At 36.5% G+C, this 21843-nt stretch overlaps 1 protein-coding gene across 5 annotated transcripts in view; it reads left to right on the forward strand.

The window, feature by feature from the left end:
* The window catches only part of CdGAPr (GTPase-activating protein CdGAPr), a 121176-nt gene that overhangs the window by 88099 nt on the left and 11234 nt on the right, over window positions 1-21843 (forward strand). For 4 of the 5 annotated variants that reach the window (XM_090155165.1, XM_090155167.1, XM_090155164.1 and 1 more), the window contains one exon: window positions 16118-16213. In XM_090155165.1, the coding sequence (XP_090011291.1) occupies window positions 16118-16213 (96 nt within the window). Of the gene's footprint in view, window positions 1-4526; window positions 4752-16117; window positions 16214-21843 lie in introns of those variants that run through there. The other variant, XM_090155168.1, reaches the window with a different exon arrangement.

Consider the following 21843-nt stretch of genomic DNA (forward strand, 5'->3'; position numbering starts at 1 on the left):
GGCCAGCCCTTCCATAAAAACTTGTAGAGGTTAACGGTAATAGTGAGTGTAGAGAGCTGTTAGCTCGCGTGGCATGAAGGTCTTTCGACCACCCTCCTACGCGTTGTAACCCGGCCACCAGAATAAATGGCATTAAAATTCCCTAGATGACTTGGGCCTAAAGTGGTGCCTAACTGATTATTATTAAGAAAGATATAATATCATAATGTTGAAAATCTTGAGGTGAAGAATGGGCAGACATAGATTAAATGCTCCTATCCTGGTACGGCACAATTTAATTGGAAATTCTTCACCAAAGGATCTTTCTCAACGCGTTAAAACGTTTTTATGAATTTTTCAAGTGCTCTCTACAATGTATCAAGCATTCAACCCTTTTTCGGTCGCTCTTAAAGTTCATTAGCATTTCAAAAGAATATATTTTGGGAAGGCCTCTATTTGGTCTCTCGAAAAGGGGTTTCCCCTCGGACCCCTCTCGCGCGTTCTATTCGAGCGCGCCCCATTAAAGGGACAACCCAAATTATTTTTTTAATACGATTATTAATGGAAGGAGTTCCAGGTGTTATTTAGCATAATGCGAGAGGAAGTATGTTTTATCACGACCCATCCGTCGTACAAGAATCTTTCTTTATTTTTTTAAACTTTTTTTTTTACCCGTAGAGGGGAACTCGTTTGCAAAACCCATATGGTCTTTTACATAAACAAATACTTCTTTTCTATAATATCAAATAAAGAACGTACACTGATTAAACTTTTGTGTTTGTTAAGTGTCACTAAAAGGGTAAGTTTCTATAATTTAAGTTTGACTGAAATATTGTACTCCTTACCGGAAGTAAGCCGTTTAACGGTAACACCATTTGTCCGACTAGTTTTTAAATTATAATTGGTTTAGGAATTATTTTGCTATTTATGTTAAATTAAAATTTAATTAAAGTTATACAAACTAAATTCAGTTCAATATAACTTTCAGGGGGGGTAAATTCGCTCATTAAGTAATTTCTTTCGTCTTTGCTAGTGTTGTAAGTCGGAAAATAACCGAGGCATTTTTTCCGGAAAATTTTCCGTGTTTTTCCGTAAAAAATAAAAAGTTTTCCTTCCATGATTTGTCTTTGCCGTGAAAGGATGTCACACTTTTTGACATACGCCACCTTTTTGTAGGTTTATGAACTTCTGGTGTTATTAAATTTACCTCCAATCGTGGCGAAGCGGAGGGAATACCCTGTTTTATCTCTCGTAGTAAGAGCGTACAGTGACGCGCAAAGGGCGACTGAAGGAAGTGCAGTAGGAATACGCCCAAAAATTATTCTTTATTTGACGCTGTTGGAACATAATAATTCCCCTTTTAGAATTACACTGGGTGTTGTCGCTGTGTTTGAATGGAAACACCCCCGTTTATCGTTATACAAACCCCGTACGTGGAACGCCTAGAACTTGTATCGCTAATAATTCGAGTAGTGAAATTCAGTATTTGTTACTTCGCTTTACCACTCGTCCTGACCTAATTAAGGTTATTTTATGATAAATTTCCTATTAGAAAATAAAATGTCTATGAATGAGGTATTGTCTTCGCGTTCTTCCTAGACGTTTTATCGTCGAGCTTATACTCATTATACAATGGATATAATTAGTGACTTAGCCTTTGTTACCCGCGCGATTTGATTGACGTTTTTTTTCTCTAGTTGTCTCCAGGGTTTTCTCTAACGCGAAAAGCAAACATAATAATATTATACGTTTTCTACCTATAGTTTTATTTTATTTTTTCGGTTTCTCTGCCATCTCTTTTGTGTATTTGTTTCCACTTTGTTTTGGCGTGCTATCTAGAGTGACGCCCCTTTCGGAGTCAATGAATTGAGGCCCTCCAAACATTTCCAGCCACTCTCGTCCGCCCTCTGTGTGCCGAAAGGGGAATTACACCAGATCTGTATAATATCAAGAATGAATTTAATTATGATGAATATGTTGAGACCATCTAGTTTTGCCCTTGCAGGGTTGCCACACGTCAGGGAAAAGTCAGGAAATGGGCCTAAAAAGTCAGGGAAATTTCAGGGAATTTTAAGAATTGGTAAAAATTCAGGGAAAAGTCAGGGAATTCAATTTTATCTTAGCACTTGTTGAAGGTAATTCAGCTCTAGATCTATGACAAATTCTATGATTATCATTTATTTCCTTGAATGTTTTGCAAATTTTTTCAACATTGAAATAACCTTTTTACTAAAATATAAGTTCATCTTAATTTATTAACTTCTGATAAAAGTAAAATATAAAAGAAAAATTTTGGCCTTAATAAGTCAGGGAAAATCTGTTAAAAAGGTCAGGGAAAACAGGGAATAGTCAGGGAATTTGAATCTGAAAATTTGGTGGCAACCCTGCCTTGGAAAGTCGCTCGCGTCGGTTAACGTCAGTCTTAGACCGTGAGGTGCATTTTGAGAAAAGAGATCAGTGGCTTTGATGTCTGTGTGGTTCGAATTAATTATTTATTAAACAACGTCGAAAAGGTAAAAAAGACCAACGTTTGGAGAATCTAAAATATATTTATCATTAAATTGAACAGTTTTCTTTTAATTCTTTATTTACTATTTTAGTAAATTGGATAGGGCGTTCTATTCGGGTATACTTGTCAGGAACGATTTCTATAAATCGGTACCGTGAAAAGGTGGAAAACCACTATATCAAACGAGTCGGTTAAATTTATTTTGGCGTTGTTTCGTATTTACCCTGCAGGCAGAACTTTTGATAAACTCTTTTCCTAAACAACAACTCTTCAACAATTAGGTCTAGAAAGGTCCATTTTATGTCAATCAACAGAAAATATCAGCCCAATATTATTTTGGCGCCAGGGGGCCTAAAAGTTGGTCATTTGCCCATTTTAGTGATTTTTGGCGATTTTCAACTTTAAATACGCATAGGATGATAAAATTAGCGAATAAGTAGATTAGTCCATTATAAAAGGGATAATAAAGCTAAAAACTATACAAATTTGAAGAAATTTACTAATAGCTCGTACCGATAGGTCTTCGAGCAAACCAAAAGACGCGAAAGTCGGACCAAATAGATCGAGTGAAAAATTAAATTAAATAAAATAGCCAGAAATTCCAAATAGGACGAAACCGGTCTACCGTTGGAATTTCTGGCTATTTTACAGAAATCTATTACAGGGTGACCAGACTTCCTATATTTCCTATATTTTTAATGCCTATAAATTCCTTTATTTTCAACTATTTTCCTATAATTTCACGGTCTTTGGGAAATGAAATCACTTTTTTATACGTGTCATAGAACATTTAGTGAAAACACTAGCCCTTTCGAACAAAATCTTGAAATGTACGGACTTTGTAAATCCGTTAAGTGATCCAATAATGCAAGAAAGCATTGTACAAAAAATCGATTCAAAGAGAATCGAAGTATACCGATATGCCTTATTCTGTTTTCTATATTTTCATATTTAGTGTCCTATATTTTCATATTATTCGCCTATTTAGTTTCCTATATTTCCCTATAATACGCCTTTTTTTTCTATATTTTCCTATAATACGCCTCTAAAATTCCTTTTTTTCCTATAACATTTTCTCAGCCTTTCCCTGGTCACCCTACTAGCAAAGATTTAAAAAAATGCAAAAAAACCGAATATAAATTATTTTCAGTTGAGGGCTAGAATTTGGGCTATTTTCGCAACGCTTTTGGCGGGAAATCTGTATCCCAAACGGAAGGAAGGAAGAGCTCTCTGATCCGTCCGCCCCTGTAATGTATTCCTTTCCACCCTCCTCTTGACACACGCGCGAATGCGTAGAGGAGAAGCCGTATTTACAAGGGGCTTCCCATTTATACAGAAGCGGAATTATGAAAGGAGAGAGTTCTCTCGAAAGCCGTCCGACTTCCAACTGACCGAGCTTGTCCCCCTCTTTCACTCATTACATATTGCGACGCTGATTACGTTAGGGTCTTCATCGGCCCCCATTCTTTGGCTTACTGGGGTCCGGGGGCGCGCATTATAAAGCGACTACCGCCGTTAGCGCGTGTCGATCTGGCCTTTCGCGCGCGCGCCGACGCCGGGCCTCGTGACTCACGGAGGCCAGCGGTGAAGGCCTTATTGGTACCTGACTCACGATCGCCACCGACCGACGCTTACCCGACATTGAAGCGCGAACTTACCCGCAGAGTGAAGTCTACGCGACGCCTTACTAAGGCGGTTTCTTAGGAAGCGTGTCCCGAACGTGGCAGACTGCGTGGCGGTATAATAAGGAGATTTTTCGAGCGCCATCCGTATCGGTGGTGGCTGGTTCAGGCGCGCTATTGAAAAATATCTTTCCCATCATCCCGCATCCTCGAGATGACTCCGACTTCCGCGCCGTACGGTATACAGTCATCTTTTCTTCCATCCTTAAGCGTTAGGTTCCCCTCCAAAGCGACCAGATTTCCCACGTACGCGGGTTTTTTTTTTTCGGACTGGGTTTTTCTCGAGCCAGTCGCTGCTTGCCAAAAATGTTCAGTTCCGCTCGCGTAGAGACCCGGAGAAGAAGCCGCTTTGAATTTTCCCCCGGTTTTGTTCGGCCTCATTTGCCTATTTATTTCCGCCGCGAAATTGTCTTCATCGCGACGAGTATTTCGGGTGCGTTTGTGGATTGTCGCCTTGTCATCGACGAACGGCTTCGGATCCTTCCGTTTTGACGTCTGGCTATGACGGAAATTCGCGGAATACGCCATGGTTGTCTCTAGTAATTATGGGTGGATGCGGACACGGGATTAAGAGGAAATGGGTGAGATCATTGCGTTACCGATTTTTAATCCTTGCGAGTTATTCTTTTACGTTCAATTTATAAATAACTTTTTAAGACCAGTGACCCCCTTAGTTGAAATAAATAAAATTGAACATCAAACATTTTCCAACGCGTCTTTTAAAGCCCGGTTAATCATTGCAGCTGAATTATTTCTCTGGTAAAGGCATTTGAGTGTTGTTAGACGTCACAAATACTTTATTATGCCCATTAGGAGAGTACTTAACGGTTATCATCCAGCACATTTTTTTGGACTCACAAGGAGAGTACCCAGGTGTTTATGGACGATTTGGTTCAAAGTCGGGCGTAATGTAGACCTATATGAGATATTATGAGACGTTGCACTACCCATTCGATTTGTCATGGCAACCGAAAATGTTTATGACCACTCTAAACAAAAATAAGAATTTTTCCTTATTTTACCCAACAATTGTTACAATTTTACCCCAAAAATGTTCCAATTTACCCAAACTTGAGGAAATTTACTTAAATGTGGTCCAAATTATACATTTCGTGATTTTCAAGTTTTTAAAAATATTCGTGTAAAACCGAGAAAATCCCATGCTTTTTTAAATGGAGATTTTTTGGTTTTAAGTGGTCAACCACATTTTCGATTGCCATGGCAAATCGAATGGGTAGTGCAACGTCTCCTTTAGGAAATTTCATATCTCATATAGGTCTAGATTACGGCCGACTTTGAACAAAATCGGCAATAAACACCTCGGGTACTCTCCTTGTTGAGTTCAACCTCACGTTACTCTCAGGATGGGTTAATCATGGGCAAACTACTACTAGTAGTTGGCCCATGGGTTAATATAGGTCATCAAGATGACAATGAATGTACTGATTTTAGATTTAGTTTAGGGTGCTGGTAAATGGTGTGTTTTAACGCAATTTAGCGACGGAGTCTAGGTATTCCATTGATAATTAAATCTAGTATTGAAAATAGCGTCACTTTAAGCGTTTATTTCGGTAATACCCGTGTATCGAATCAGAAGAAAAAGAAATGCTTACTATTTAATTTTTGTTCCTATTTCTATTAAACGTAAATATTATCTGCTTTCGAAAACTTCCGGTGATGGCGCCACAATCAATTCTGTTTTTTATAAAAGACAGAAGATCCGCTTTCTGTGGTTTGTTGGTGGGAACGAATCAAGTTTTATTCGTGGAATTAAATTCTACGTTTTGAGAAATAACATCCGTTCGCCTTCTAAACCACGCTCCCCTTCCTTCGCGTCACACCGTCCTCGAAGCACCCCGTTAAGACTATCGCAGACTGTACTACATCCCTTCCTTTAACTCTGGCTAAATGGTGAATGTCACACGCGGTATATTCCGACTTCCTCCGCCTTACGTCAAAAACGGCAAAATATGAAGAAAAATAATGGAATAGGACGTGCCAGGCCTGTTTTAGCTTTTTAGATTTTTTTGTTGGAGCTGAATTCGACGGAGTACGCGTATATGTTTATATTGGCGGTTTGGCGCGCGGCTAAACTTGAAAAAGTTGCCGAATTTTTTCCTGCTTCGGAAATGTGTACTTTGTCGGCTTTTTTATTCCAACGCCAAAACCGCGACTAATCTAATTTTTAGATTAATTATACGGTCGTCTGCTTAAATGTCTTTTAACGTCGCGCTTATTCAGCCACTTTTTAGCGTCAAAAAATAGACTTTCCCAGTTATTCGCCTCGCGGTATCCGCTTTTGAAGATTCTGAAAATACCCCGATGCCAGAAAAAAAGTTAGTTTTTTGGGGGAGGGGTTATAATTATTCATACTTCGTTTCGAAATAAAATGCGAACTTAATTCGTTGAGTGGAAAGGTTTATTCTTGTGAAGTAAAATTGTAAGAGCAATTTGGTTCCCCCTGCCATGCCCCGCCTTTGAGTAGTGGCTGCCATCTGGGTGAAATTTTTGTTGAAATGTTCTTAATTTTTGACTTTTTGCTTTTAAATTCAAACGCTTATTTTTAAGCCACGTTCACACCGCGAGTTTGGGGAGGTTGGCGTCTTTCAGGGTTCGTACATGACCTGGAAAAGTGGGGAAATTGTTTCCGAAAGGTCAGGGAAAAGTGGGGAAATTTTTTCCGAAAGGTCAGGGAAAAGTGGGGAAAATTTTTCCGAAAGGTCAGGGAAAAGTGGGGAAAATTTTTCCGAAAGGTCAGGGAAAAGTGGGGAAAATTTTTCCGAAAGGTCAGGGAAAAGTGGGGAAAATTTTTCCGAAAGGTCAGGGAAAAGTGGGGAAAATTTTTCCGAAAGGTCAGGGAAAAGTGGGGAAAATCTTTCCGAAAGGTCAGGGAAAAGTGGGGAAAATTTTTCCGAAAGGTCAGGGAAAAGTGGGGAAATTTTTTCCGAAAGGTCAGGGAAAAGTGGGGAAAATGTTTCCGAAAGGTCAGGGAAAAGTTGGGGAGTTTGAAAATGTTTCCGAAAGGTCAGGGAAAAGTCGGGGAGTTTGAAAATGTTTCCGAAAGGTCAGGGAAAAGTCGGGGAGTTTGAAAATGTTTCCGAAAGGTCAGGGAAAAGTCGGGGAGTTTGAAAATGTTTCCGAAAGGTCAGGGAAAAGTCGGGGAGTTTGAAAATGTTTCCGAAAGGTCAGGGAAAAGTCAAGAAATTTGAAAATGGTCCAAAAAAGTAGGAGAATTTCTAAAATGACCCCAAAAAAATCTGGCAAATAAATTTTAGAAAGATGTATAAATACAATAATATTTTTCAAGTTTTTACCTCAAACCATACATTTATTCTACAAATATGGTCAGGGAAAATTTGGCAATTTGGTCAGGGAAAACTTGGAATTTTTGTACGAACCCAGGTCTTTGCTTTTAAGTCTAAATCCTATCATAAGGATAGGCAACTATACACGTAAATCGGCAGACTGGAATTTCCAACTACGACGTCAGCGGGCAACTTCGCGCTAGCTCTGGTACTACAAATTAAATTCGAAAATCGGCAATGGCGTCTCGTGCGGTTACCGGCTTTGTTACTGATAAAATTTGGTATCGTAACATTGTTTTTCAAATTAGATTAAAACTTAAAATTGACACTTTAAAGGGAATATAACCTGCAAAGCAATTTTTGTGGAAGACCCCTTCAATTTTTCAAATTTATCTGTACAGTGGCGCCAAACTTTTTTTTAAAGCCAAAGGCAAGAGCGGCCAGAGCTACAAACGTTGGTGTTCCACACCAAACACCTGAGGTTACATTCCCTTTAAACACTAGTTATATTTCCACTCGATAATCCTTTCGAAGAATTTGTTAGATGTCGCTAAACGCGGCTGATTTGTACATTGAGTTGCTTATCCTTAAGACCGATTTTAAGGTTCGAGTACATTCTTCGAGAGTGTGGACGGAGCCTTATAAACCCCTTTTAAAAGGATCGTATGATTTTCTTTTTACTACCCTCTCGCGGCAAAAGCTTTTAAATAGAGATTCGTTTATAATTTCTCCGCTGGTGTATAGCGCGTCGAGACAGTCTGAATTTACAGTTGGGCGAACGGTTCTTCGAAATGGGGTTGGAGTATCGTCGAAAAGGAATCTCGAAACTTCTCTCTCGCCATTCTCGGAGATCAATGTTTGAAGACGCTTAATCCGACATTAGTAAGCTCTTCGATACGCGCAGCGTGTGGTTGCCAACGCCGTACATCCATCCATCCACCCACGAACGCGCCATTTCCAATTTCTGTCGGGCTAGTAGTTCGCCCTTTTCTGCCATTGCTAAATGTCCAATGATGGCGGCGAAACCCGTTTCGGAATGAGACGAAACCTCGGTTGCGAAAGGACGGCGTGTGGGTTTCGCCACGCATTTTGGTTTCTGGCGTGTATGGTGGAACCGCTATCGGGGAGTATTCTCGTCTCCCGCTGAGGTATAAATATTACGCCGATTTGGCCCCGGGAAGTTTCAATTAGGCTTTCGCGTCTCGCCGTAAACAGTCGCTTTTCAATTCGGAACTTCGAAGCCCTACAACAGGGTGTTACGTATTTAATGATACAAATTGGTTTATTATCATCTCAGGGTGACCACGTTTCCTATTTTTCCTATAATTTAACGTCCTTCATTTTTTCTCCTATAATTTCATTAAATTTCCTATAACTCCTATTTTAACTCAAAAGTCTGAAGAAATTGAAATAGTTAATATTTAACCCTTAGATATTTTCTTTTTTTGAAAAAGTGATATTATTAATCGAAATCGTAGTAATAAAGATGGTTCTTACTTTTAATTAATATATTTTTCGGTTATCAATTTTATTTTGAAGGTTATGTCCCCTTTAAACAATTTTGACAACGTTTTACTCTTATTTTAAAATTGTATCCCAATATTCTTCCTATAACTACTTATATATCACTGATAAACTTCCTATAATTCCTTTAAATGATTTTAAAATATTCTGTGATCACCCGGTAATCTACATTATACTTCATTATTAATCTCTTAGAGGCCTGTACTGCCTATGTTATTCGCTAACTAACCGTCATGCCGTAATCCACGCATGCGCGAAGGTATTACGTACAACGATTCTATTAAGTAGATCTGATTTTTAAACATGGTCGCTCCTTGTGACTGAAGGAGGAACTAGACGTAGCAACGGTTCCCATTTTCATTGCCAGCGGGTTACGTCATCTTGTTTCTTTTCCGGGGTCTGTCAATTGCAGTCTAGGACTAGTTTACGCGCTGTTTTGATTAATTTAGGTTAATTACTTTGGGTTGTTAAGATATTTTTGACCAATGAAAATTGAGAACCACCTTCGCTGTTTACGCCAATTTCTCCCGATAGAGGGATGCTATCAAGCGTTTGAGCTCTTGCTAAGAAAATTAGCACCCTGCAAAAGTACTCGTTTCATTTATAAATCTTGGAATTTTTCTTTCGTTAGAGAGCTAAAGAGATCATCTTGAACGAATGTAAACACATTGTACTCGAATGTTCTCCAAACGATTACGTTTTCGATATTGTTTTGTTAGGAATCCTAACCCGGGTAACTTTCCGGGGATGTGACGCGTAATGGGTCCGGGTACCCTCATTGGGAAGGGCTAAATATAGCCTGGCGACTCATTACCGTTAAGTTTTGCCGTATCCCCGGTACAAAAGTCTCCATTCCAGTAGCCCAGGCTCGGTTCGCATTTCGGTCGTAGGCGGCCATCGGGCGAAGTAGGCCTTAATTTGTACGAGTCGCGAAGTACTTAGTGACTCTGGTGATTACGGCCGAACACGCGATGATGCGAGAGTCGTCGTTTCCGAAAATGATGATTTTTTTCCTCTGGAGTGGCTGAATGGCGTCCTCTCATTTCAGCAGCCACGCCCCCTTTTTGACGTTAGCAAGGTGCCGCTCATTCGTTGTTTTTCGAGTCCCGGCGATCTGGACGAATTTACTCTTTTTTGTCCATTTGCCAGACAACCAGAGTTACCAGCAGACGCTCGTTTCGCGAATCCCTAATTTGGCGTTAAATAAGACGCGGAGAAATTGACCTAGTTTTATCATAAGTCACGTAATTTTTGACGTAAGTACGGAATAATTGTTTACTACGTCGGATTTTCGATGGATACTTCGGGAAATAAATCTTTGTCTGCCAAGGCTTAGTGAAAATTAAAACGTTTTAAATTGACGGATTTTGAAATGACGTTTTAGCGCGCGACACTACAGGTACATGTCTTGGGCACACAGCCTTCTTTGTGTGCTTTTTTGACCATAACATGTAGAGGTATTTTCACGCGCAAAATGAATTTTAAAAGCCGTGCCAGCAGCTAGAAACCCTGCGACGTCACCAATGTTAAACGTCTATTGAGAAAAAACGCGAGTTTTCATGACAACCACTACGGAAGCTACGGCTGTGACGTCACTAACTTTTAAAAACGCATCAACTGCTAGCACTCTATTGAAAAAAAAATGTTTCTTCAAAACTCATTCTGAGCGTATCAGAAGCAACCAACATTGACTGAATTGGAATTTGACGGACCAATAGGAAAAAACTACAAAGATATTATGGATTAATCCTTAAACGTTATTGGTCAGTGGCAACATTTTATTGTAGTGAGATAGAAAATGTGTAGACGGACGAGACTACAGATATCATACGTTACGCTTTGTTTTCAAAACCAACAAGGAAATGAGTTTGCAATTTTACCAAGGACATTTCTGATGCCCGAGTAACTGTGTAATCTACCTACAATAAGTATTTTAATATTTTAAATCATATTGCAATTAACTCTCGCGAAGGTTTTGACACTATAAAGGTACGCTCGCGTTTTTATAAATAATCACGGTTACGAAATAGGATTTTATTATCGAAATGTATTTTTGGCTCGTACGAAACTTCAGTTCGATTCGACTAAATCCTAGTAGGATAGGTTATTCCCCAGAAAAACCCCCGACCGCCATTTAAGTTATTAACTTTAATAATACCACCGTGTATTTATCCCATTGAACGTATCGAGTTTCGAAGATCCGCTCCGGGGCATGGTTCGGCCAACCCACGCTACGAGACAAAAAAGTCGCGCGACCTTAAAATAATTTGGATAAACATTTTCCAGTTCGACCGTAGGCTAGAAATTGCGCTCTATTTATAGGTAATTTGCGCGTGACGTCATCGTCTCTCTTGCGGGAGGCTACAGTGTCACGTCTCCCGCCTTTGAGCCCCGGCCGCCATTTTGACCAAATTTATCGCGAAACCTTGGTATTATGGCACGAACCGGGAAATATATTTCTTTCGAGTATATTATTACCCCCTCCCCCTTTAAAATCTGACTTCAGAAACAGTAACTTATTACTTTCCCCCGCCTTTGTTTTGGAACAACGTTGGGTTTGTTTATAAGCGTGTCTATAACTTCGGTAGCGTACGTTTAGGTATTATTTTTCGGTCTCAGTCGCAGTTTCTATTTTTAGCGAACCGGGCTTGTTGTCTCTTGCCATTTTTACTCTCTCTAGAAAATGCTGACATTCGAATCGTCGAAGGAAATAGGCGCTGTTCTAAATACGTTTTGACGCCAAATTTATCGCCCTTCTACGCAAAAAGCTTCGGTTAAAATTAATACCGTGGAAAAGCTAATAAAACTCTTTAAGCCGCGTATAGTAAAATTCCCGTGATGTCTTTAGTCAATTGAACTTGAAGTTGTGAAAATAGTTTGATTATTTAAATTAATACATTTTATACCTAATGCAGTGCGAAAATATAGCAAATTGAATTTAACATATTCTACACTGTTTCCCTATTATTAATGATAATGTATGAAGAAATACATTTCTGATAGAGCTTGAATAGTTAAGTAATAAATCTAAATTTATAAATTTCCAGTAAAATTAATTTAACAAATTATTTGGTCGTCAAATTAAACTATTAATAATAATTTGTATGATTTACAGCAATATTGGGCAAAATTTAACTTAGTCTCGCTTTGAAATTATATTTTTTCGTAAAATTATTCTTCAGATTCTTCTCTAGCAAAATATTGCATATGTTGTATGAAATATAAAAAGTAAGATTTTGAGTTTTTTGACTCGTACTTGTTTAATTTCCCAAAACCATTTTCTAAACAACATTTTTAAGTTACGGTTGTTTTGCTCTAAGCTAGAGAGTTGCGTGTTCGGCCCCTAATGAAAGCAAATTGATTGTTGGGTCATTTATTTTTAACTACAGATATAGGTTTTTTTCCTCTAGTATTAAAAATCCCTTTTCTGCGTGACTTCTAAATTGCGTAGGACGACGCAAATCGTGATTTGTTTTTAATTGAGATTACCCACATTAACCCCATATAGAAAACGCATGCCCATTTTGACTCTGGCTACGAAATAAATTAATTTAGCTATTATATAAAAAAAGGTTAAAATTTCCTTGTAAACAAAAAGACCCTTTTTTGGGTGGATCTCGTTTAGGCCCTCGAAAATTGATCACCCAAAAAATCTTTAAATAGAAAATTGAGAGGGGAAAAGACTGACCACCCAAATGAAAAGCTTAGTCTCCTCTCAGTGGCCATGGGCCAATTTAGCCGAGAAGCACGCCGTTGGCCGCTAATTACACCCCAATAACCTAAAGAAGAAGAGATATGACTCTGATATAAAATTAATATACCTGACTTTTCTGTCGTTTATTTTTGAGGGTTGAAACGTTCGTAATATTCTTTTCCTCGTAAAATTTGGGCTTCGCTAATTATCGAATCTGATACCGTATTAATCCGTTTCATTACGGCGTAAAGGATCTACAAAGAAGTTTATTTTCTGGTGCCTGCCGGTTTAATTACACTTTTATCTGCCTAAAAGATACCCTTTTTATGGGCGTATTTTTTAATAGAAAATATTTTAGTTATGTAATTAATAAACTGCCCACAGAAAATTGCCTTTGGGTATAGTCATTTTTAACTGTCATTTTTAGGGCCATTTGGAGGGGGTTGTGGCTTTTGTTTTCGCTAGATTTTTTACCATTCATTTTTTAATCTACTGTTATTTTTCATAATAAGAAAATTAGAATATATGTAATATATTTATATAATATAATAAGAAACACCAGGGTTTCCACGGTACCTGAAAACCTTTATTTCCTGGAAAAGTCGGAATTTGAATATGGGTCTAAAAATTAGGGAATTTTAAAAATTAGTCTAAAAATCAATGAAATGTCAGGGAATTTGAATATGGGTCTAAAAATTAGGGAATTTTAAAAATTAGTCTAAAAATCAATGAAATGTCAGGGAATTTGAATATGGGTCTAAAAATTAGGGAATTTTAAAAATTAGTCTAAAAATCAATGAAATGTCAGGGAATTTGAATATGGGTCTAAAAATTAGGGAATTTTAAAAATTAGTCTAAAAATCAATGAAATGTCAGGGAATTTGAATATGGGTCTAAAAATTAGGGAATTTTAAAAATTAGTCTAAAAATCAATGAAATGTCAGGGAATTTGAATATGGGTCTAAAAATTAGGGAATTTTAAAAATTAGTCTAAAAATCAATGAAATGTCAGGTAATTTGAATATGGGTCTAAAAATTAGGGAATTTTAAAAATTAGTCTAAAAATCAATGAAATGTCAGGGAATTTGAATATGGGTCTAAAAATTAGGGAATTTTAAAAATTAGTCTAAAAATCAATGAAATGTCAGGGAATTTGAATATGGGTCTAAAAATTAGGGAATTTTAAAAATTAGTCTAAAAATCAATGAAATGTCAGGGAATTTGAATATGGGTCTAAAAATTAGGGAATTTTAAAAATTAGTCTAAAAATCAATGAAATGTCAGGTAATTTGAATATGGGTCTAAAAATTAGGGAATTTTAAAAATTAGTCTAAAAATCAATGAAATGTCAGGGAATTTGAATATGGGTCTAAAAATTAGGGAATTTTAAAAATTAGTCTAAAAATCAATGAAATGTCAGGGAATTTTAATAATTAGTCTAAAAATCAGGGAAATGCCAGGGAATTTAATTTCGGTTGCTAAAATATAGGTTAAAAAATACAAAATTTTGACACGAAATAAGTCGGAAAATCTCCTGAGATGGTCAGGGAAAACCTGAAAAGTCAGGGAATCGCAAAAACTATGGCAACCCTGATATCTTTTCTAATTTTTTATAATTATTTGACATTTTTCATTGGAAACTTTAATTAAAATTAAAATTGTTTAATCTCTAATTGAAAGTATATATTAAATATTGATTTTTCTTAATACTATAGTATTTTATTTTTAATTCAATATTATTTGAAACTCCTTACCTATTGATTCCCTATAACTATCATCTTCCCACGCTCTTGAAGCGCACGTTGGAGACGTTTTTCTCTTCCCCGACATGATTCGCCTCAAAATAATGATAATCCAGAAGTATGAATAAATAAATACATTCTTCACAACCGTATTTTTATGTTAATAATTTAACATTAACATTATATAATTTTTTCTTAATACAACAGTTTCTATGTTCTTCATTTAACTTTATTTTATCTTAATTTCAATTTTTTTATTTTTTTAAGGAATAGAATTAGATTTTTTCTTAATTTCAATCTTCCGGAACATTATATTTTCAATTTTACCAATTTCGATGAATAATTTGATAACGAGTCGATGAACAAACCGTAATTTTCTTAGTATTCACGGTATATTCCCTCAGTGTGACCACAGTTCCTATATTTGATATAATTTAACATCTCTCCTTTTATTAGAAGTCTTCATAGTGTCCTAGTTTTTAAAGATGCTTATTTTCAACAGTTTGCCGATAGTTTTCGACTATTTCTATCGGTTATCCACTTTATTTTGAATGTTATTCCGCCTTTAAATAATTTTGACAACAGTTATCTCCTATTTCTTCCTTTTTTCCCCAATTGTCTTCCTATATTTTCCTTTTCCTACCTATTTTCTTCCTTCCCCCCCCCAATTTTCTTCCTATATTTTCCTTTTCCCACCTATTTTCTTCCTTTTTCCCCCCCAATTTTATTCCTATATTTTCCTTTTCCCACCTATTTTCTTCCTTTTTTCCCACCTATTTTCTTCCTATATTTTCCTTTTACTACCTATTTTCTTCCTATATTTTCCTTTTACTACCTATTTTCTTCCTTCCCCCCCCCCCAATTTTCTTCCTATATTTTCCTTTTCCCACCTATTTTCTTCCTTTTCCCCCCCAATTTTCTTCCTATATTTTCCTTTTCCTACCTATTTTCTTCATTTTTCCCCCCAATTTTCTTCCTATATTTTCCTTTTCCCACCTATTTTCTTCCTTTCCCCCCCCCCAATTTTCTTCCTATATTTTCCTTTTCCCACCTATTTTCTTCCTTCCCCCCCCCCAATTTTCTTCCTATATTTTCCTTTTCCCACCTTTTTTCTTCCTTCCCCCCCCCAATTTTCTTCCTATATTTTCCTCCCCCCCCCCCTATTTTCTTCCTATATATTTAACTGATAAATTTCCTATAATTCCTTTCAAGGAATTAAAAATATTCTGCGGTCACCCTGTTCCCCAACACGGCCAAATTATTTCGGCGACATCGGTGGGTGGTAGTGGGAAGATGCTCGTCACGGATGTTCCGTTCATCTGTGTACAATCCCGAACGGAATTCGAAATAGTGTCCCAACCCCTCCTCCATTCCGTTCTCTCTGCCGGGTGCATTGACGGTCGCTGCGTGATATAACGAGTCCATTTTGCAGCTGCTTACCATCATTATCCCCCCCGCGCATCTCCGAGATGAAGAATGTGGGCGCGGGTGGCCCATCTCTATTTCCGACGTCTCCTTCCTACGTCTCTTTGTATTTTATAATGATCCCTTCGAATGCCTCTCCTGACACGCCAATTTCTGCTCTCGACTTTCTTCCTACAATTATTTCCAATCCTAATCCATGGCCGTGTTTTATATTTTAATTTATTTTTACTATCAACTAAATGGAATGGTATTTGTAGGAAGCGTTGCGGAGTATGCTGACGGAGTATCTGGAAAGATTTTCGCAGCTAGCCGGTAGTCTCATCAACTGCGGAACTGTCCTCAACTGGTTGGAGGTACGTATTTTTCGAATCTTACGTCCTTTATGCCTGTAATTAGACTCATTGTCTGCCACATAGTTGAGGTGTCCAGTGACGAAACCCTGTAAACGCCAAAAGTTCAATATTTTAGATATTTGTTTTTATTGGTTAATTTATTGCTTAAAATAATTCAAGTCGTACATGGAAGAAAAAATGTACGTTATCTAATTAATGATCTTCCGAAATACCCTGGAAAATGCGAATAAAACAGAGGGGCAGATCACTTTGTTACAGGATGTCCTAATAATCATTATTAAAAATGTAATCGTGATTTAATCATTTTTAATCTTTGTACAGACAAAGCTATAGATTTAATTCTAATCTAATCAGGATTTAATCATACGAGGGTGTCCTAATAATCATTGGAGTGAGCTGCCTCTCGAATAAAATCGTATTTTCCTGATAACACCTATTTCGTTTGAATTAAAATGTTTTGTAAATTTTGTATTTAACCATTTTCAGACCGCACATAAGCCTGTTGTGGCTTCGTGGTCTTTGTTGATGTCAAAAAAATAAAATAAACAAAATGGTCGACGCTTCCATGGTACAATCAACTGGAAAATAATTTTTTTTACCAAAACTAAAAATTGTGTAGCTAGGCTTATTGCGCTTTTAGAAGGGTTAACCATGATAATATAATGCCTCCCTTGTTAAACTATATAGGGGGTTTGATGTGGTAATTGAAATAACTAAATATACTTCTATATAATGAAGAAATGTTGTTTTTAAGTTGTTGAAGTATATTAATAACCAATGCCATAATTTAACTGCAAATCTAAAATTTACCAATTTGGCGTTTACTAGTTTTGGGGTCATTCCATGACAAAACGACCTAGTTTTTTTTAATTTTAACACCCGACCCCTTTCGATTTCGCCAAAATTTTGTATACAAGGTTTTTTGGGCCTAGGAAAACGATTTTGACAGTTTCATAACGATCGGTTCAGCCGTTTACGAGATACAGCATACGCGTTTTTTCAAAAGTTCGCCTTGACCCCCTAAATGTTTTCTAGTATATCTTATGACATAATGATCGCAAAATCACATGTAATACCTCATTTTAAAGACAATGCGCACCCTAATATGAATATTTAATCAGAGTTGTCATTTGACGTAAATGTCATTAAAATCTGGGCCTTTAAATAATTTGACCTTTGACCTTGCCCAGACACCTCAGTCGTAGGTCAACGATTTTAGCATTTTTAAAATTCCCACTATCGAATACATAATAATCACTCAAAATCTCAAAGTAATATTTGTAGTTTTCGAGATATTAATTTTTGAAATTTACCCCACCACACACAAAATGAAATACCAAAACCATTTATTTTTATAGTTTACACACCAATTAATTTTTTATTTACACAAAACAGCTTAAACTTCTTTATACATGGAAAAGGCTTTGGTAATTTTATTTTTATCGTGTTCTTTGATTTGATAGCCTTTCGAATTTGGTAAACCTACAAGAATTTCAATTGCACATAGAACATTTTCACTTGACACCCAACTGCTATCGATCCTTCTGGGCCATGTGTATTTGTCCGAAATACCAGGGGGACGCAAAAAGTTTACAAAGAAGTCTCCAAACTCTTCTGATACTTCCTCAATTAATCCAACGTAAAGTTGGCCTTTGTAGACGCTGGCTACCAAATTTCCCACTTTAAAGTTTTCAGCCTCTTGATTTCGAGTATCTGACAATTCTAAAGTCGAAACCTTAACTGTGGTTAGCGAATCGTCATTAGATAACGGAGAAACCATGATTTCATTTAACGATTTCGGAACGAATTTATGAAACCCTCGAGTTCCTTTTACTGTTATGGCTTTAGAAAACCTTTCTTTTAAAAGTTCCTTTTGTCGCTCAATTTCTTCGTTTTTAACATAGATGAACTTGATATTTTCGAAGTTTGATAGGCAGAAATTAAACATATCTGTTGGAGTCAAAATCTGTCCAGTCACTGGTCGCTGAAGACTGACTCTTGCTGTTTTACGCTTCACTGTTCCGCCAATTCCGTCACAAGGTCCCTTGCCATGAGATGTGGCAAAAAAATGCCATTCAGCGTCCAAACCAAAATCTTGTTTGTGGCAACAGAGATTAGAAAAGTTGTATTTGTTTTTATACTGTCCAGCACATCCATCCGTAAAATAAATTAGCTTTCTAACATTAGGAACATGTGTTTTTATATTTGGAATTAGATAAGTTAAAAAACTGTGAACAGTATTGGTTGTATGTGTTCTGGTATCACTGATAATACAAAAATTTAAGTGGTTAAGTTCTCCGTTTTCGACTACCCTGAAGTAGATTACGAAGGGATGCACTGTCGCTTGAGAATTGTCCCAATGGAACCCTTGTGCTTCGTCTTGAATTACGAAGGAATAATTCTCCGCAAAATCACCGAGAACAATTACGTCACCAGGTTTTAGAGTTTTTTAAGATAATTAGATTGCGACTTAGATGTGTAATGATGACGCGTTAGTTCAAGTAGTTTAATGGCCAAAGAGTCGAAAAAGTTTTCAACACTCTCGCTCAAGGTGTGCTGTCAGTTGTCACCCATTGCATGAACTTTATATTTTCAAAATCTTCTAAAAGGTTCGTTAAATATTCATTTTCAAGTAGACCATTTTTCCCAGGACAGTCCTTGCACACCCTCATCATACAATTCCTGTTTTGAGTGTCACACACGGTGAGCGCCATGAAATCGATATCACATTTTAAAGGACAAGGAGACGGTAGAGCTGATATCATTAGCTTGACATTTTGGTGATAGGTGCAGACACACACTGAATGTGTACCTGACGAACCTGCTAATACACACCAAGGTGGTCGTAGATAACAAAATGACGAAAATCCTAACGTCAAATCATGCTCTTCCTTGAATTTGTTATAGAGCTCTCTCAGGTTCAGCAGTACAAGCCTCTTTTGATGATGTTCTTTTTGACCTGTCTCGTGGTTTCTAACTGACACAAACTCCTTTTGTCCAGGTGTCATACGACTGTTATCGTCATTTTCGTAAAATTCAACGACCTTTGATTTAACGTCTTCGGTCAATATTAATCCCTTCGATTGTTTCTCTGGTAGCGAAAGAATTCCTTGACTAGATTTAAGATTCCTGCTTCGTTTGACCATGTATTCTGGTGCTCCAAATTTCTCCATTGTGCGTTGTATTCCAAATGGTGACAAGGTCAGGATCTGAAGCTTTTCGCCGTATGATGTCTTGGAGTTATTGAATTTCTCTCTCAGTTCGTTCAAAATATTCTCATATAATCGATGTTCTTCGAGCTTTCTAAAAACATCGTCCGTAACCATATTATCGTCTGTTTCATCAAGAGAAATTTCCATTGACTCTTCTAATTTGCGTTTCAATGAATTGTTCACAGCGTTTAACTTAGTCCTGCTTAGAATTGTTTTTTGGCGAGATGACAAACCTTCTGTACAAAAGTTAAAAAATATATGTATTTATATATGTATACATATATAAATTCTTTCAAATTGAATATATTTCTTACTTCTTTTAACAGGAGATTCTCCCAAGTTTATTAGAGTTTCGTTAACTGCCACTAAAGCTATAGCTTTGTCGTCTTGCGTCGCATCTCCCGATGAACAAGGTTGACTAAATGAAAAAGAATCGCTTTCTTGTGATTCTTGTGCAGTGTGAACTTCTGAAACGTCCAACTGTATTTGGAGTTCATCCTTTACTTTTTTTCCAGCAGACATAAAACACTGGATGCACAACTTATTTCCAGCGATAACTTCAATTCCTCGTAACTTTAATTTTTTGAACAAATCCAATGAAATAGTTTTTAGTCCACTCTTTCTTTCAGCGTCGTGAGTCCCAAAAGGATTCATACACTTCTTTTGACTCGTTGAATACCTTTTCATAAAAAGTTCTTCATGGTGACGACATATGTTTCTTATTTTGGACATAGGTATAGCTGTTCGGCTGCTAAGAACTAATTTGTCATCCTCGGACAGATGGTTGTTGATACCAACTGTTTTCGAAAGTGTTTGCAAATGACATTTACTACTGTCTCTCCAAAACGAACAATTTCGATCCATTTCAGGGCTTTGTTCGAGAATATACAGTTAAATAAATTCTATTTCGCTACTCAATTATCGCTGTTAATATATTTAACTACTCAATTATAACTATTATATATTAAAAAGATATTAAAACATTTTTACGTTATTAAAAACGTAATCGATATGACTAAGAGCAATATTGGGTTTTCTTGAGATATCTAGCACATTTCCATTTTAGGGTGCAGTAAGATACGCTACAATAATATTGAACGCCAGACTATACTAAGGACAAGCAATTTAGTGATGTCTTCTGTCTACAGATAACATGCAAAACTAAAAATAATATGTAAATAACTCAACTTAATTTAAGAATTAGTGTATTTGATATTCTAAACTCAAAATTACCAAAATAATAATATTTTTAATTTATTTAGTAGGTCAACTAGTTTCGTGTATAAAATAGCATTTTCATTAATTTGAGGGGTAAATTTCAAAAATTAATATCTCGAAAACTACAAATATTACTTTGAGATTTTGAGTGATTATTATGTATTCGATAGTGGGAATTTTAAAAATGCTAAAATCGTTGACCTACGACTGAGGTGTCTGGGCAAGGTCAAAGGTCAAATTATTTAAAGGCCCAGATTTTAATGACATTTACGTCAAATGACAACTCTGATTAAATATTCATATTAGGGTGCGCATTGTCTTTAAAATGAGGTATTACATGTGATTTTGCGATAATTATGTCTTAAGATATAGTAGAAAACATTTAGGGGGTCAAGGCGTACTTTTGAAAAAACGCGTATGCTGTATCTCGTAAACGGCTGAACCGATCGTTATGAAACTGTCAAAATCGTTTTCCTAGGCCCAAAAAACCCTGTATACAAAATTTGGGCAAAATCGAAAGGGGTCGGGTGTTCTGTGGCAGGCGTTTTGTCATGGAATGACCCTTTGGTCATCAATCAAAGGTAAAAAAAAGCGAACCCGGATAAAAAAAACGCGCTTTCATAACGTTTAACCAGTTTGAAATGTTCCAAAATGTTCATTTTCAATTTACACGACAAAACGTGGACGGATTAATCTGTATAGGGATTAATTACGCTATCGGAAGATAGGCAACCCGAGAATAGATTTTGAAAATATTGATAAACTAGCCGATGTCATTCATTACAACATGTCTTTTCTAAAACCTTTTATTTATTTATAGAAATGGCGTAGAAGTACCCCAGAGGTCCTATAATTCCTATAAAATCCTATATTTTCAAAACTGTCCTATAACATCCTTTATTTCTAGTAAAATTCCCAAAGGTCCTATAAAATCCTTTTATTTTGATATTTTCCCCATTTCAAATCCCGCCACTCACTTGTCAGTTAATTTGCCAGATTTAGCTATAGGATAAATTCATATACAAAGTCATTCTAGTCTAACATGGTTAGCTATTAGTATACTTTTGTTATAAAATGGTTAAATAGTTTATATTTTTAAGTGAAAATCAAAGATTTACTTAACTAAATATAGATTTCGTTCTTAAATGCATAAAGTTAGTAAATGAAATCGCATATATAGTCCTATAAAATCCTATAATT

This window comes from Leiobunum rupestre, chromosome 8 (genome assembly GCF_980474605.1).
Source record: "Leiobunum rupestre chromosome 8, qqLeiRupe1.1.hap1, whole genome shotgun sequence".
Lineage (NCBI taxonomy): Eukaryota > Metazoa > Arthropoda > Arachnida > Opiliones > Sclerosomatidae > Leiobunum > Leiobunum rupestre.